Source organism: Pan troglodytes, chromosome 3 (genome assembly GCF_028858775.2).
Source record: "Pan troglodytes isolate AG18354 chromosome 3, NHGRI_mPanTro3-v2.0_pri, whole genome shotgun sequence".
In the NCBI taxonomy this organism is placed as follows: Eukaryota; Metazoa; Chordata; class Mammalia; order Primates; family Hominidae; genus Pan; species Pan troglodytes.
In genome coordinates this window covers 6,636,219-6,654,124 of record NC_072401.2, presented here as the reverse complement: position 1 = coordinate 6,654,124, position 17,906 = coordinate 6,636,219, and the positions used below count along the sequence as shown (strand labels likewise).

The following is a 17,906-nucleotide window of genomic DNA, read 5'->3' as shown; positions in this document are numbered from 1 at the left end:
TGTGTCCAGGGAAGGAGATTTCTGAGAGAGTCGCCAACATCCTGGGGCTCCCCCAGCCCGCAGGGGTCTCTCAGCAGAGCCCGAGCTCAGGCAAGGGGCTGGCGTGGTGATCACAGGGGGCCACTAAAGGATGCTTAGAAAACCAGGATGGAGGCCCGACCTGGGGCTGGGCGGGCACAGCTGGGTCAGCAGGACACAGGACCTTCTCTCTAGGCCCTGCCCCCAGATAGATCCCAGACACCCCCAGCAGACAGGGCTCCTCCCATGCTGCTGAGCTGCAGGCCCTGACACATTTGGGGTTCCCTGGTGCAGTGGGTCCCAAGAGGGTCTATCCAAATTGGACGAGAGGGACCTGCAGCTGTAACAAGCTGATTCCAGCTTTTATGTGCGTTTTGCGGGGTAGGTCCCCGCTGGCTGCGACCCACTGCCCGTCCTTCCTTCAAGCTGCCACCAGGGGGCACCCGCGGCCAGGTGATGCCTGCTCCCAGGACTGGAGAAGCCGCCAAGCATCCCCAGGCTGACAGTGGTGTCCAGGCCTGGGCTCTCCTGTCCTGCCTCCCACCCGCCACTTCCTGCGTGCACTTTACACACCAGCCACGCCCTGTCCTAGGGGTCCCCCACCCGCCTCACTGTCTCTCGCTGCACAGCCGGCTCTGCTCTGCCCGGCTGGAACCTCTGTCCTTGTTTGCCTCCCGCAATGGGTGGGGTGCCCTGGGGGGCTACTATGACTCAACCTGTTCTGAGCCCTTCACTGGGGACCTCAGGTGTGTCCAGTGGCTGTGCATGTTTCTAGAAGGCATAGAGGTGTGCCATCTCCCAGTTCACTTTGAGCACTGTTCTGAGAACAACATGCCCCATGGTCAGGGGTCCCAAGATAAACAGACCCTGGGTCCTGCCTTCCAGGGCCTCAGAGGCTCAGGAGAGAAGCAAGGATTCCCCCCAGGTTCCCACATTCTTGCAGACCAAAGCCAACTCGAATCCTCGCGGGCTCCCAGTTGCTGCCCTCGTATTCCTGGTGACCCCCTCTGACAGTTGGCCCGGCCCGCAGAGCGCCGCTGCTGCCGCGCGGTGGCTGCCCAATGGCCTCTGCCGTGGGGCTTCCTAGCACCGGCAGAACGCAGATGGGCAGTGCGCTATGGAGAGGCAGCAGCTCTCCTGCTGGACTCTCTGTTTCTGGTCCACATTCTACCCCTCGCCACCGTGTGCTTGAGGAAGCCCCTAAGTCAGCTCGGCTGGAAAGTGGTTCTAGGAAACTGGCCTTCGTGGCCGCTTTGGGGATGAGACCATGTATGATGCCTTCAGCAAGATCCAGTTCGTATGCGCAGGGGTGCCGCAGTGATCCTGCGTGGACTATCCTATTGGCAGGCCTGCCCTTCCCCGGGTTACCCACCCGGAGGAATCCCGCAGGCCCTCCCACAACAGGCTTCAACGCCCCCTCCTCCATGAAGTTCTCCTTGATCTGTCCTGCCTTGGGGGAGGGATTTGTGCCAGCCGAGCGTGCTCGGGTGCGGGAGTCAAACACACCTACACTTGCTCTGAGGAGTCCTGGGCAAGGCTCCCCCAGGGGCCCATGCTGTATCCCTAGGGCTGTTTTTTTCTCTCCGGCCGTTTTCTTCTCTCCATGCTTCCCCATCTCCGCTCCTCCCTGCTTCTTCTTACACACTGGCCTCATCCTCTCCCTCTTCAGAGATGACCCCCAAATCATTCCCCTTTCCATTATCCTCAGCCAGCCAACCCCTCCCAGGGACTGTGTAAAACTCTCATGGAAGGATCTGATTGGCTCTGTGTGGGTCGCTTGCCCACTTTTTGCACCAATCAGCATGGACAGGAATATCACATGCCCCAGTTGGCCAGGCCAGGGGGCGGGGAGAGCACTGTGATTGACCGCTCACAGGGATAGGGAGTGCAGTGGCGCGATCTCGGCTCGCTGCAACCTCCGCCTCCTGGAGTCAAACACTTCTCCTGCCTCAGCCTCCCAAGTAGCTGGGATTACAGGCGCCACGGGTGGCGGGGGCAGGAGCCTTTCTTTCCCCAAAGGAAAGAGGAGAGGAGCACTGGGGCTGAAAGCAGCCGGCATTGTGGTCCCACATGCAGATGAGGCTAGGAGAGGTGAAGCAGCTCACCTGCCCTTTTCCCTGTTAAGGGAACCTTCTGGAATTTAAGAAACCTGCCTGAATGTGAGGAATGGCTCTCATGGTGGTGCGGCCTGGTGCTCTAGGATGAGAGGGGCCCCGCCCTCTCCCCCAGAGCACGTGTCAGCTGAATTCCACACCCGAACAGGGGGAGGATCAGGAACTGTGTGGGTTGCAAATGACTTTAATTATGTCGCTCTCCTTCCACTAAATGGATCAGAAGAACCAGCATTGTGTGAAATCACCCAGGTTCATTCTGTGAACTATTCCCTGAAGAACAAAGGGGGCTGCCTCCCCACTGTGCTGGCGCGGGGAGGGTGTGGCCTCCCCCAGCCAGCCTGTGGCGCCTGGGCAGGGCCCTTCTGTGGGACTCGTTCACCCGGCCCCCCTCGCATGCTGCTTCCCTTGTCCCAGGCTCTGAGTCACATATAAAGCGGGTGCGGCTTTGGTCACATGGACGATTAGGTTCGAGGAGTACCTGGTAAATAGCAAGAGGCAAAGTGCCTCAAGCCCAGCACTGTGCGGGGTGTTCAGCCTATGTCCCCTGATTCACGCTCACCAGGGGCTGCGTTCCCTTGTTGATCCCAGTTTTTATAGAAAACTAAGAGAGTGCGCATGTCAGGGTAGGGCAGAGCTGGGATCCGGACCCAGGCGGACTGGCCAGAGCCCAAGCCCCTGACTGCAGTGCCTGAGCTCACATGTGAGCTTTTGTCCTCTGTGCATAACCCCTGGAGACCCAGGGATCCACCTGGTTCTGTCACAGAGCAGTGTCACCCTCAGGAAGCCCAGCTCAGCTTCCAAAAGGAAAGGGGATTTCCTCCCTGAAGAGCCTTCAGCAGGACAACTTCTTTATGGTCGCTTTTCGTAACATCCTCTTCCTCCCCAGTTACCTTGCACCCCGCAGTTGCTCCAGGGCCCTGCAGAGGCCAAACCCCAAAACCCTCCCTCTGGGCGCAGGCCCACAGAACTGTGCTTTCTCTCCTGCCTCTTACTATGTGGATGAACTTACCCTTCCTCCCACCGGCAGGAACCCCTTCTCCTTAGGAGCAGGGAGAGCAGAGAAATGGTGTGGAATTCTCTTTAGCGGGACGGTGAGGGCAGTGAGCCCCTGCACGTCAGCACTGCTCGCCCCGACCCTCATGGCGATGCATGTTTGTTTATTCACCCGAGTCCTCGGGACAGGTGGGCCCCTGGAGGGAAGCAGGGCCTGGTGGTTTTCTGTCCCAGCTGCTTCCATGTCTACCTCCTGCTGTGGTTGCACAGTCTGTTTGGAAGGCCAGAGCTTTCTCTCCTGGACTAACAGAAATTACAGGAGGATCTTTTCTTTTCTTTTCTTTTTTCGAGACGGAGTTTTGCTCTTATTGCCCAGGCTGGAGTGCAGTGGCGCGATCTTGGCTCACTACAACCTCGCCTCCTGGATTCAAGCAACTCTCCTGCCTCAGCCTCCTGAGTAGCTGGGATTACAGGTGCCCACCACCATGTCCAGCTAATTTTTGTATTTTTAGTAGAGGCAGGGTTTCATCATGTTGGCCAGGCTGGTCTCAAACTCCTGACCTCAGGTGATCTGCCCGCCTTGGCCTCCCAAAGTGCTGAGATTACAGGTGTGAGCCACCACGCCCGGCCAGGAGGGTATTTTCATGATGATTGGGGCAGAGCATAAAAAGGATCTTAGCTCCTGGCCCCAAAGTCTGCGTGTTGGTGGCAGCTGACATGTGAGGGGGTATAAGAGACCCCCAAGAGACAGGGGAATAGAGGCAGGTGTGGGTTCCCTTTCCAGGGAGTGATGGCTCTGTAGGCTCTGGGATTGCTTTTTCATTTGTTTGTTGTTTTGGGACAGAGTTTTACTCTGTCACCCAGGCTAGACTGCAGTGGTAAATCACAGCTCACTGCAGTCTCTGCCTCCCCAGGCTCAGGCGATCCTCCTGCCTCAACCTCCTGAATAGCTGGGACTACGGTCGTTTTTAATTTTTTTTTTTGTAGAGGTGGAGTCTCGCTATGTTGTCCAGGCTGGTCTTGAACTCCTAGGCTGAAGCGATCCTCCCACTGGGGCCTCCCAAAGTCCTGGGATTATGGGCGTGAGCCCCCACACCTGGGCTTATTTCTCGAGAAGGGGCTTGTGCTCCTCCTCACCTGACGCCTCTCCTTCTCCCACCAGCGTCATCATGACCGGGGCCTACAACAACTTCTTCCGCATGTTCGATCGGAACACCAAGCGGGACGTGACCCTGGAGGCCTCGAGGGAAAGCAGCAAGCCCCGGGCTGTGCTCAAGCCACGGCGCGTGTGCGTGGGGGGCAAGCGCCGGCGTGATGACATCAGTGTGGACAGCTTGGACTTCACCAAGAAGATCCTGCACACGGCCTGGCACCCGGCTGAGAACATCATTGCCATCGCCGCCACCAACAACCTGTACATCTTCCAGGACAAGGTAAACTCTGACATGCACTAGGTATGTGCAGATCCCGGCCCCTGCCACCCAGCCTCATGCAAGTCATCCCCGACATGACCTTCATGACCGCAATGCAAGGAGGGGAAGAAAGTCACAGCACTGATGAGGACAGCTGCAGAGGTGGCAGTGTGTGGACACAGGAAGTTTGGGCCCCCTCCCTGCCCCAGCTTTCCTAGGCCAGAATTGTGTTTGGCAGTAATTGTCTGTTTAAAAAAATAAAAAGGAAAGGAAGCGTTCACCGCCACAAATCATAAAATGGACATGACTGTGGAGTCTTACAGTTCAGGGTTCTTTCATTCACGTCCCTTCCTGTCTCGGTCTGCGGTCTTTACCACATCAATAGGACTTTTTATGCGTCCGGGTTAATTTTTCACTCCAGTGCGTCCTGTTGCGGGGGCCGGAGCTGATGGGAGCTGCTTCTCCCCCATGCCTCACTGGTCCCAGATCAGGGCTCCAGGGACAGATGATGAGTCTCAAACGAGCCAGCCAGGGGTTCTTTTGGTTATAAATGGGGCAATTCGCCCTGTCTCAGAGCTGATGACCTCACCGTTGTTTTTTGGATGGTGAATTCATGCTGAGAATTTGCAGATGCAAGCTCCTCTCCTAGGTCTTCTGAATGTCTTGAAACATCCCAGGTCCCAGGTCTGGTGCGGTTTCCCGAGAGGAGCGGAGTGGGGTTTGTCTTCTGTGTGCCTGTGTCCTCATCTGATTCACCTGCCATTTGCTGAGCCTCTGCTGTGTGCCGGGCGTGGTGCTCAGCCCTAGAGGCAGTTGACTTACCCCCTGCAGCCCTCCCTGCAGCCTCACCCTTCAGCATTCACTGGGCACCTTCCCGGAGCGGACACTGACTCCCATGCACGATTTTTTGGAATCTTCCTCCTGACTGTGAGGTGGGTGTTCATTCATTTCCTCCATAAACACCAACTTCTCGAAGCGTGCCAGGCTCTGGGCTGGATGCTGGGGATAAGCGGGAACCCTTAGGATCCCCTCTGTCCACGAGAAGAAACTGAGGCTCTGAGCGGATGCACAGGTCACCCATGGCAGGTGCCGTGCAGTGGTGTCAGGAACCTGTCCGGGTCTTCACACAAGGTTCTCTCCAGTCCATCTCGTGGGTGGCCCATGTTCAAGTGACATTCAAATGGAAGGTTTAGAAAGGAATGCCTCTGTCTTGTGAAGTAGGACATGGCAGACTTGGCGACGACAAGGGTCCGGGAGAACTGAGACGCAGGATGGAAGACAGAGAAGACCCCCCCCCCGGAGCTCCTCGCTCTGCTTGGTGGCTTCAGGAGTGCGGCCCTCCCCAGGACTCCACTTCATCCTGGGCTTGCACCCTCCTTGAGCCAATGCACTGAACTGCCTTGGAAAGGAAATTGCATGTTCTGACCATTTTAGGATACCTTTACTTCAAGGACCACACAGTCCCAGAGAACACATCCCTCGGGAACTCTGCCCCTCTGACAATGAGGGCCACAGAGAAGGTGGTGTTTCCATGGTAGATGCTCCTGTTCTGGTGATACCAAACCTGCCCACCCCTCTGAGTCGTCTTTGCTCATGGACTTGCAGCAGAACCACGGAGTTTGGCATTTTGATTCAGAAAGTGGGGAGCAGAGACCCAGCCAAATCCAAACTTTTTTTTGGTTTGGTTTTGTTTTGTTTTTTACAAGATATAACATAACCCAGGAAACAGACCCAGCTGAGGTTATTCTCAGTGGATTACAGTATACTTTTGTGTGTGTAAAAGCACAAAGTGCATGTGTACTCACTTCTGGCCATATAACATTTACACAGGGAAATGGATCATTGATTTTTTTTTTAATCAACGTGAATGAAGAATGTTTGTTTATATATCACTATAAAATCCAGTTGACCTGGACAGTATTATATGTACATATCTATTCTAATTAAATTTAACAATCAAAGGATTGGATTACCTTTTCCCCCCTTGTAAAGAGGTTCGAGAATGTGGTCAATTGTATAGATAGCGTGTTAAAGCCAAAACCCAGCTCTGAGGGCCTTACCCATTACTTGGATATTTGCTACGATCCATCTCCCTTTGTGAGTCAAATGTTAAGAGAAGAAACTTGTATTTGCAGCTAGAGGTTACTGTCACATCATAGATTTAACATTTACCATCTTCAAAGTACGAATCTTACATGTTCTTCAAAAGGAGGTCTTAATACAGTTCCTAGTTCCTTACTTCTGTTTTAAACTTTGGGTACCAAACCAAAAAGCAGAAAAAAGAAAGGAAAAGATCTTCTTTGAAGAAAAGTATGTCTCTGGATCCCTGGAAAATAATGATGTCCAAAGCAAATTGTGAAGATAAAATGTGTGTTAAGAAAAGGTGTCGGGGGGAGGGACAAAACCAGAAACGGTGGAAGGACCAGTGTAATAGTCACAGACTTGCATCCTGGCTCTGCTTACATTTCCTGGTACTCTCGAATGTACGGGCGTTCACATAGTCATTGTGAAGTTGTTGGGGTTTTTTTGGTTTTGTTTTTAATTTAGCTCTTCTCTGAGGACGAAGCTGTTGGTGGTGGTGGTGGTGGGGGTGGTGGTGTGGGATACATGGTGGTCAAGTTGTCAGCCCTGATCAGTTTGGACTCTGTAACTCATAGGTGCATTCTTTTTTTCTTTGGTGTCTCACAAATTACCCAATTGTTGAATAAAACTATAAATATGTTAATACCAGCTTTTTCCAATAAAATAACAAATATTACATCAAAAACGAGGTCCAGAATGCTGTTTGTTTTTAGTGAGTCCAACCTCATGGAGGTGGAGCCCATCAGGAGGCAATACAGTGGGTGGGGATGCCCATGGGCTTTGCACTGGGAAGCTGGGTTCACGTCAAGGGTTTGCTCCCTCTAGCTCCTAATGCAGCTCTTAACTTTCCCTAGCTCTGAATTCATCACTGAGGAAATGGAGCTAATAAGACTTCCTATCTTGTAGGTTTGTGGTGGGAGAGGAAGGGCAAGATTAACTTGGATAGTGCAAAACACAGTGCTTGGCACATGACACTCCGTAATGATAGTTGTCTTGTTTTGTCTTGCAGCAGGTGTGCATAGCCCATCATGATCTCCACACACACTCACACTCTCCATGAGAATATGATACAGATGAGGAAACTGATTCAGAGAGGTTAAAGAATTAGCTCGCAATCACACAGGTAGCACATAACTCCTCATCCAGTGCTCCCCCACAGACGTGCCTGAGGGTCCCAGAGAATGGAAGCCTGGAGGGGAGAGAAACCACAGGGTACCTGGATTCTTCAGGAAGCTAGAGAGGCCCCGCCCCACCTGCCACAATGGCTGAGCTAAACAGGAGAGTGTGTGGGTAAGTGTCCCACGCACGCCTGGGTTTCCCTGCACCCTGCCTGGAGCCAGGCCCTGCCTCTGGCTTTCAAGAGGGAATTCTGGGCTTCAGGTTCAGCAGGAGGAAGGCAGGTGCTATTCTGCGGGTCTGCTGGCAGGGGCTTCATTGGCGCTCAGTTCCACAGCTCCAGGACAGAGCACAGGGAGGAGGTGGCCACTTCCTGGATGTGCGTCACTGGCCACTCACTAACCTCTCTGACTGTGTGTGTACATTGTGGGAGGGCATGCTGCTCCTCCTCAGTACTGTGGGGTGACTCGACTGAACCCCGCAGTCCTGCTGTGCTGGAGGTCACCCGGCCCCTACAGGGAAGGGATGTCTCGTTGAGGCTGCATGCTATCCTTTCTGCAGAGCATGGGGGTTGCTATTGTTATACCCATTGTACACATGGAGAACAGGAGGCCTAGGGAGATGAGGTAATTTAACTGATACCCAAGTTAGTAGAATTAATAAGTGGAGGGGTCAGGATTCAAACCCCAGGGGTGGAAGTGGCAGGCATGTGCGGAGGCCCAGGGTGGTGATGGATCCTGCAGCCTCAGCCTCCCCAAACCCAACTTCAGCCAACATTGACCAATTGCCAGCTCTGGGATCTTGCAGATGTGATTAAGGTCATGGACCTGAAGATGGAATTTAGCCTGGATTATCCATGTGGGACCCATCTAATCACCCAAGTCCGTGAAAGTGTAGAACCGTTCCTGGTTGTATTGGAGACAGCTGTAGCAACAGAAAAAGGCTCAGCAAGGCATGACATGAAGACTCGACCAGCGGTGCTGGATGTGAAGATGGAGGAGGGGGCCACCAGCCTAGGAACACAGGCAGCTTCTAGAAGCTGGAAAAGGCAAGGAAACAGATCCTCCTGGGACCCTCCGGAAGAAACCAGCCCTGCCCACACCTTGGTTTCAGCCCAGTGAGGCCTGTGTCAGACCTCTGACCTCCAGACTGGAAGATAATAAATATGCTCTTTTAAGCCTCTCAGTTTGCAGTCATTTGTCATGGCAGCGCCAGGGACCCCATATCCCTGGGCACCTTCGTCCTGGTGACGAAGCCACCCCTTTAGGTAGGGATTTTCCCTGCTCACAGGCAAGGGCCCTTGGGAGGTCCACAGCACGCAGGGAAGCAGCAAAGTAGGGCCTATAGCCCTGGTGGCACCTCATTGCCTTTCTTGAGCAGGGCAAGGGTAGGGCTCTTTCCTGGGGAGCTTCTGGTGGTGGTTTATGGGGCTGCAGGGGACAGAGGGGCAGCCAGATGGTGGCAGAGGTAGTGAGCAGGGCTTCTAGAGGGCCAGGCGTGTGAGGGCTGGAGCCTGTGGAGTGGTGGGGAGCTGGCCCCTGGCCAGGGACAGCTTGGCCTGCTCCAGCGGGGTCTGCACACATGGATGGGCCCCCACTCCACACCAGGCCCTGCGCTCAGAGCTGTGGCAGGCAGAGATGACCTTGAGAGGGCTGGGAGAAATGATGCTCAATGCTCTCCCTCCCTGGATCTCTCCGGAGCTCATCTCTCCCCAGCCCTGCGGGTCCTGATGTTCCTGACACCCACTGGGCTAGGTCCGGGGCTTGGCTTGGCGGGGGCGCCCCTGGGTGACCTACCCTCCTGCCTGACCTGCCCTCCACCCACTGGGCTAGGTCCGGGGCTTGGCTTGGCGGGGGGTGGGGGGGAAGCCTGGGTGACCTGGCTTCCTCCCTGACCTGCCCTCCATGTCATTCCTAGTATTCACAGAGGACACACCAGGCTCTATACGGAGGGCTGTGTACACATCATCTCATCCATCCACACAGGCACCTGATCAAGAGGATTCTGTGATTTTTCCACGCATTTTATAAATAAGGAAACTGAAGCGTGAAGAGGTGGGTGAGTCCATCATGGCCACAAACTGTGAGTGTTGGGGCCAGGGTCTGACCCCAGGCAGCGTGTCTGCAGAGCCCCGAGGTCTTAATTACTAAACTGTATCCTGGACCTTCTGGCTACCTGGGGGGGCCTCAGGCCTCGGAAGGTGACATTCTGGTGTGTGTTTTCCCAGCCGCTGCTCACACCTTTCCCCGCCTGAAACCAACTGTGCACCCTTTGCTCCTGAAAAGCCTCCTGAGCTGAGCGCCTCGATTCCTCCTGGCCCCACAGCCCGGGCCCCCTGGCACTGGCACGGACACGGATGTGAGACCAGGGACCATCATTCACTCACCACCATGTCCCTGGTGCCCTGCACAGTCCTTAGGGACTACTTACTGAGCGAGGTATATGTAGGCTCAACACTGGGTCCCCTGCAAGAGCCCAGAGAACCCTGCTCAACACTGCAGATCAAACACCCTCGCTCCCACAGGCTCGAGAGTCAAAGAAGGGATCAAAACAAAGAGAACAGGAGCCGGACCGTGGCCTTGAAGATGGGAAGCAAGAAGGCATATGAGGGAGTGGAAACAGCTTAGAGACTGAGAGAGCAGAGCCCAAGCCCGCGGTGGGGGCAACCACAAGGCAACTGGTTTGCATCATAGAACCCCAGAAAGGCTCTGGGCCTGGAGGCACCAGGGACCTCTGAGGGTGGGGAGCAAATTGAGGTTTTCTGAATGTCTTCCTCAGCAAGCATCCCTCTCCCACCCCTGCAGAAGGTGGGAGGTTCATTCCCCAGGGATTGTGCCAGAGGCTGCGGGGACCCGGACCCCAGAAAGACCTGGCGGCAGGCAGCCAACTGAGAACAGGTCACACCCAACCCACCCACACCCCGGGGAAAGTTAAAGGCCCCCTCACTGGGAAACTGGCCAGCTGGAGAGAAAAGACCTAGGTTTGGACACTTGGAGGTCCCTCGAGATTCTGCTCCATCGGCCAGACACGGTGGCTTACCCCTGTAATCCCAGCACTTTGGGAGACCAAGGCGGGCGGATTACCAGTGGTCAGGAGTTTGCGACCAGCCTGGCCAACACGGCGAAACCCTGTCGCTGCTAAAAACACAAAAATTATCCAGGCATGGTGGCATGCACCTAGAATCGTAGCTACTCGGGAGGCTGAGAGGGAGGAGAATGGCTTGAACATGGGAGGTGGAAGTTGCAGTGAGCCAAGATTACGCCACTGCACTCCAGCCTGGGCGACAGTGAGACTCCATCTCAAAAAAAAAAAAAAAAAAAAAGGTACTGCTCCACCAAAGCATCCAACTGGGAAGCTGGCAGTTTGACACGCATCCCCACTCTGCCACAGGCACACAGAGATTCCAGGCAGCTGCTGAGATAGAAGCAGACAGCCCAGAATGCCAGACACTCAAGGACAGCCCTGCTGTGGAAAAGACCAAGACGAAAACAAGCAAACAAGCAAAGAGGAAGGAAAAGAAGCTGCAACCTTTAGCTACAGTTCCAAGTGGAATACCGTTTTCAAAACTCGGATAATGGATATCTGCATAGAGATAAGAGAATATGGAAAACATAGCCAAGGAAACACGTGGAGACTCTAAGGAAACCATGGAAATTAGAAGCATGATTGCAAAAATAAAGATCTCTGCAAAGATTGGAAGATACAGTTGAGGAAATTTCTCAGGAAGTAGAACAAAAAATATCAAAGGGAATCCCAAAGAAAATAGGTGAGAAAAAGAGATAACCTCGGCTGGGCGTGGTGGCTCACACCTGTTAATCCCAGCACTTTGGGAGGCCAAGGCAGGCTGATCACTTGAGGTCAGGAGTTTGAGACCAAGCTGGCCAACATGGTGAAACCCGTCTCTACTAAAAATACAAAAATTAGCCGGGCGTGGTGGCACGTGCCTGTAATCCCAGCTACTCGGGAGGCTGAGGCAGGAGAATAGCTTGAACCCAGAAGGCAGAGCTTGTAGTGAGCAGAGATCATGCCACCGCACTCCAGCCTGGGTGACAGAGTGAGACTCCATCTCAAAATAAATAAATAAATAAATAAACAAACAAAGCTAACCTCCTCAAAGAGGCGTCAGCACACAGATATGAGGAGTTCAACAAAGAAAATGGAGGAAAGAAAATATTCAAAATTTTTCTGACCTGAAGAATCAAACTTTGCAGATGAAAAGAAACTACAGTGCCCGGCGCAATGGTGGAAAGCCTACCCACTTCCAGGGCCATCTCTTTGAGGATCAGAACTCAGGGAGACTGAGAACACTGTAAACGATAGCTTAGGAGAATCAGAATATGTCTTCAGGCTTCCCAGCAGCAATAAGGGAAGGGAGCGCTGCTTTCAAACTCTAAGAAGAAATTCTCGGACCTCGAATGCTGGCTATGCCCCTTCAAACTATTGATTACACTTGAGAGGGAAATGAAGGCTTTTTACCCACGCAAGGTTTTGTACCAATTAGCTTTTGGTGTGTAATGAAACACCCCAGAATTTAGTGTCTTAAAAAAAAAAGAGTAAAAACATTGACTATTTCTTACAATTCGTGTGTGGGCTGGGAGGCAGAGCTGAGGATGAATGTTTTAGAACGGCCTCACTCACAGGTTTGCTGGTTGGCTCAGGACAACACAGATGCCATCAGCAGGCATCTTTCTCACCCAGCGGGCTCTCCCAGGCCAGCCCTGTGATTGTCCCAGTTGTTACCAGAAAGCGGTCTCAGTCCAGACTCAAGAGAGGGTTTTTGGTTCTTGCACAAGAAAGAATTCGGGACGAGTCCACAGAGTAAAGTGAAAGCAAGTTTATTAAGACAGTAAAGGCAAGAAGGAATTGCTACTCCATAGGCAGAGTACGGTGTTCCCAAGAGCAAGATGAGGAACGCATGTGCCTTAGGTACAGTGCTTGTTTATATATAAGACAACAAAGCCACAAAATCCTGGGGGAGGTGTGCTCTGCTACTAGGGCTGGTGACTAAGGATTGTTCATCTTTGTGCAACTACTGTCTTCTGCAAGAATCTTTAAAGCAAAACTTTTTTTTTCGTTTTTTTGTTTTTTTTAGACGGAGTCTTGCTCTGTCGCCCAGGCTGGAGTGCTGGGTGCAATGGTGCAATCTCCGCTCACTGCAACCTCCGCCTCCCAGGTTCAAGCACTTCTCCTGCCTCAGCCTCCCAAGTAGCTGGGATTACAGGTGCCAGCCACCACACCTTGCTAATTTTTTGTATTTTTAATAGAGATGCATTTCACCATGTTGGCTAGGCTGGTCTTGAACCCCTGACCTCAGGTGATCTGCCCACCTCAGCCTCCCAAAGTGCTGGGATTACAGGTGTGAGCCACCGCACCCAGCCACCAAACTTATTTTTAAACTAAGAATGCTTTTGTTCTTAAGGTATTGGGACGTCAAGACATCTCCTGAGTCTGTTAAGTCCGGGGTCTGTTCAGTAAACATTGTTCACTTGTTCCCCATCTGTGAATCTCCTGTTGACTAAGAATGCCTAACCTCCTGGGAATGCAGCCCAGCAGGTCTCAGCCTCATTTTACCCAGCCCCTATTCAAGATGGAGTCACTCTGGTTCCAATGTCTCTGACACTGGAGCCCCCAATGTCAGTAAGATAAGCCCCAAGGCACACCTGCCTCTCAAGTCTCTGCTTGTGTCATATTTCCTGTCGTCTCATGGGCCAAAACAAGTCACAGGAGCAAGCCCAGGTCACCGTGAGGGGAGATGACCCAAAGGTATGGACGTATGTTGGGAAGTTTTCAAACTGGCTCCCATTCACATAAAGGCACTTTCTCAGGAAGTTGCTGGAGGGTGTGCGCCACTAACACGAAACCAGGAAAGAAGGAAACACATGAGGCAGGGACTCCTGGTTGTCCCTGACATCTGACCTTCCCTTCGTACATCGCATTGGAGTTGTTATCTGGACACAGGATTGTCCCCCAGAGCCAGGTGGGGCCAACAGCGAGGACATGGAAGTGATCTGCTCCAGGCACTACTGTAAGAGGGGAGAAGCCTGTCTTTCACCTGCCCTCCCATCCTAAAGGCTGGCCAGACTGTAGACACAGTGCTGAAAGTGTAACCACCCAGTGGGTTCACCTTGCCCACTGCCTGGACAGAGCCGATTTATCAAGACAGGGGAATTGCAATGGAGAAAGTAATTTATGCAGAGCTGGCTGTGAGGGAGGCTGGAGTTTTATTATTACTCAAATCAGTCTCCCCAAGCATTCGGGGATCAGAGTGTTAATTTCAATTATAACTTTATTAATTAATTAATTTGGAGACAGAGTCTCGCTCTGTCGCCCAGGCTGGAGTGTAGTGGCACAATCTTGGCTCACTGCAACCTCCACCTCCTGGGTTCAGGTGATTCTCCTGCTTCAGCCTCCCAAGTAGCTGGGATTACAGGCACCCACAACCATGACCAGCTAATTTTTGTATTTTTAGTAGAGTCTAATGGGTTTCACTGCATTGGCCAGGCTGGTCTCAAACTCCTGACCTCAAGTGATCTGCTCATCTTGGCCTCCCAAAGTGCTGGGATTACAGGCGTGAGTTACTGCGCCCGGCCGGGATCACAGTTTTTGAAGACAATTTGGTGGGTAGGGGCTTGGGAAGTGGAGAGTGCTGATTGGTCAGGTTGGAGATGGAATCATAGTGGGTTGAAGTGAGGTTTTCTTAATGTCTTCTCTTTCTAGGTGCAATGGTAGAACTGGTTGAGCCAGATTACTGGTCTGGGTGGCGTTGGCTAATCCATCGAGCACAGGGTCTGCAGAATATCTCAAGCACTGATCTTAGGTTTTACAATAATGATGTTATCCCCAGGAGCAATATGCGGAGGTTCAGACTCTTGGAGCTAGAGGCTGCATGACCTCTAAACTGTGATTTCTAATCTTGTAGCTAATTTGTTAGTGCTGCAAAGGCAGACTGGACCCTAGGCAAGAAGGGGGGGTCTTTTTGGGAAAGGGCTGTTACCAATTTTGTTTCAGTCAAACCATGAACTGAACTCCTTCCCAAAGTTAGTTTGGCCTATGTCCAGGAATGAACAAGGACAGCTTAAAGGTTAGAAGGAAGATGGAGTCGGTTAGGTCTGACTTTTTTCACTGTCATAATTTCCTCAGTTATAATTTTGCAAAGGTGGTTTCAGGACCTGGAGCAACTAGTTTAGATCTCAAGATAGAAAATGTGGGTCAAAAGAGAGAGAGAGACAAGAGAGAAGAAACCTGCCTGGAGCCAGCACACTAGCCTAGGCCACCTACTCAGATGGTGACCTGAGAGAGAAATACAATTCTGTTTTGCATAAACTTCTGTATTGGGGGGTCTCTTTCTTATAGCAGCCTAGCCTGTTTCCCAGCTAATCCATCTGGGATCCCAGAAACAGGGATACCACGGAGGAGAGACACAAAAGGAACACCCGGGTGACAGTGAGGGAGTCCCCAGGGTGACAGCTGGGTGGTGGGCCTAGAGAGTGAACAGTCCAGATTGACACAGGAAGATGGAAAGTTCCAAACAACAAATCTACGGGGCTGGGGAAGCAGAAATTGAGAGCTTATCTGATAGTTTTAACACATTGAGAAAAATTTTCTATTTTTCACAAATGAATTAGTGATCAATGTGGAGAAAACTAGACAAACAAAAAACTAGATAATTATTAGGCACAGCATAAACAAAAAGTAATCATAAGCCGGCCGCAGTGGCTCACACCTGTAATCCCAGCACTTTGGGAGGCCAAGGCGGGTGGATCACCTGAGGTCAGGAGTTTGTGACCAGACTGGCTAACATGATGAAACCCTGTCTCTGTGGTGGTGTGTGCCTGTAATCCCAGCTACTTGGAAGGCCAAGGTAGGAGAATCGCTTGAACCCGGGAGGCGGAGGTTGCAGTGAGCTGAGATCATGCTACTGCACTCCGCCTGGGTGACAGAGAGAGACTCAGTCTCCAAAAAAAAAAAAGAAAGAAACATAATCATAGTGCCTTCCGTGGCCCAGCAGTGAATCCTATTTACACAGCACAGAAATGATGGACACTGATTTAACAGGACCCAGTGAGATGGTGATACTGGGAAGGTGGCTTGTCCATTAAAGTCTCGTTGAAGGAGTCCAGAGGGGCCATATAGAGATGATTTTTCTTTCTTGGTGTCTACACATATGATCTCAAACTGGAAAATCAGAACTAGCATTTGAACATGTTATTCCAAAACATGAAAGTAATTAGCAGAAGAAACAGCTGAAAGGGGTGGAGGCCGTTCCTCTGAGGCATGGCAACTGGGGGTGAGAGCAAAGGGATAGGGGCTTTAAAAACCATGAGCATTTAATTTAATTTAAAGAGAAAGGAAGCAAAGATGTTGCCGGAAAGGGGTCCCAATCCAGACCCCAAGAGAGGGTTCTTGGATCTCGCAGAAGAAAGAATTCAGGGCAAGTCCATGGAGAAAAGTGAAAGCAAGTTTATTGGGAAAGTAAAGGAATAAAAGAATGGCTACTCCATGGACAGAGCAGCCCGAGGGCTGCTGGTTGCCCATTTTTACGGTTATTTCTGATGATATGCTAAACAAGGGGCGGATTATTCATGCCTCCCCTTTCTAGACCATATAGGGTAACTTCCTGACGTTGCCATGGCATTTGTAAACTGTCATGGCGGTGGTGGGAGTGTGGCAGCAAAGACGACCAGAGGTCACTCTCATGGCCATCTTGGTTTTGGTGGATTTTGGCCGGCTTCTTTACTGCAAACTGTTTTATCAGCAAGGTCTGTATGGCTTGTATTTTGTGCCAACCTCCTATCTCACCCTGTAACTTAGATGCCTTAACTGTCTGGGAATGCAGCCCAGTAGGTTTCAGCCTCATTTTACCCACCTCCTATTCAAGATGGAGTTGCTCTGGTTCACATGCCTCGACAGCCCTGCCATATGACCCCTGATGGGTGGGGTGGAGAGTGTGAGAAGGACTGGCAGAACCTGAGCTGGGCTGGCAGGAGATGGAGATGCCTCCAAACCAAGGGGTTCCTGGGTGGAACATGCTCTGCTCTGTCTCCACTCTGGAGCAGGGTTTGCTGATGACAGTCCCTGCACTTCCTCAGGCCCCCGCTTACCTAGCTGCCCATTGGAAGGGAGCGTGTCTTGACCATGCCCAGCACAGGAGCCTTGAGAACTGGAGAATGAATGGATGATGGACTAAATCCATAAATTCATGAATGATTGAATAAATGACTGAAGGAACGAATGGCTCCATGAATGAATGATTGTGTAAATGATGGTGTGATAGATACTTCATTTCTCAACAAATCATAGCCACCCTGAAAAGCAGATCTTTATAATCCTGATCTCACAGAGGAGCCAACTGAGGCTGGAAAAGTTAGGAGGTGTGCCCAAGGCCCATCCTATAGGATAGTGACAAGTGTGACCACTGATTGACACCTACTGTGTGCTGGGCCTTGTGTCGCACACTTTGCACTCTATCGTATTCTACATAAACCCATGAGGCAGGTCCTATTATTGCTCCTGTTCTAGAGGTAAGGAACTTGAGCTTCAGAGAGGTTAGGGAACCTGCCCAGGGCCACACAGTAAAGGCAGAGGCCAGGCTGGAACGCAGGTCTCTCAAACCTATGCGGTCATCGGTTCTGGAGCTGGGGTCTGGCCCCATTCTATCTTGACCCCAGTGCCTCTGTTCTTCGTCCACTGATACCTCGAGGCAAAGGGTGGTGAACTCCACGCAGCCTGCAGAATCGAGGGAAAGTTGTAAGGTTTCTATTGGTAACTATATTAGGGTTCTCCGGAGTGACAGAACTTATAGGATCTATGTGTCTTTGAAAGGGGGTTTATCAGGCAGAACTGACTCACATGATCACAAAGCAAAGTTTCATGATAGGCTGTCTGCAAGCTAGGGAAGAAGGAAGCCAGTAGTGGCTCAGCCCGAGTCCAAAAGCCTCAAAAGTAGGGAAGCCAAGAGTGCAGCCTTCAATCTGTGGCAGAAAGCACAGATTTCGGCAAACCACTGGTGTAAGTCCCAGAGTCCAAAGGCCGAAGAACCTGGAGTCTGATGTCCAAGGGCAGGAGGAGTGGAAGGAAGCATCCAGCATGTGAGGAAGATGAAGGTGGAAGACTCAGCAAGCCAGCTTCTCCCACCTTCTTCTGCCTGCTTAGTTGGAGGCGCGCTGGCAGC

General features: G+C 51.9%; 1 protein-coding gene across 9 annotated transcripts in view; it reads left to right on the top strand.

Moving 5' to 3' along the window:
* The window catches only part of PPP2R2C (protein phosphatase 2 regulatory subunit Bgamma), a 244,304-nt gene extending 237,000 nt beyond the window's left edge, over nucleotides 1-7,304 (top strand). For all 9 annotated transcript variants that reach the window (XM_016951256.4, XM_016951255.4, XM_016951257.4 and 6 more), the window contains one exon: nucleotides 4,288-7,304. In XM_016951256.4, the coding sequence (XP_016806745.1) occupies nucleotides 4,288-4,579 (292 nt within the window). In that variant the 3' untranslated portion in view covers nucleotides 4,580-7,304. The remainder of the gene's footprint in view (nucleotides 1-4,287) is intronic.
* Nucleotides 7,305-17,906: the final 10,602 nt, after the last annotated feature.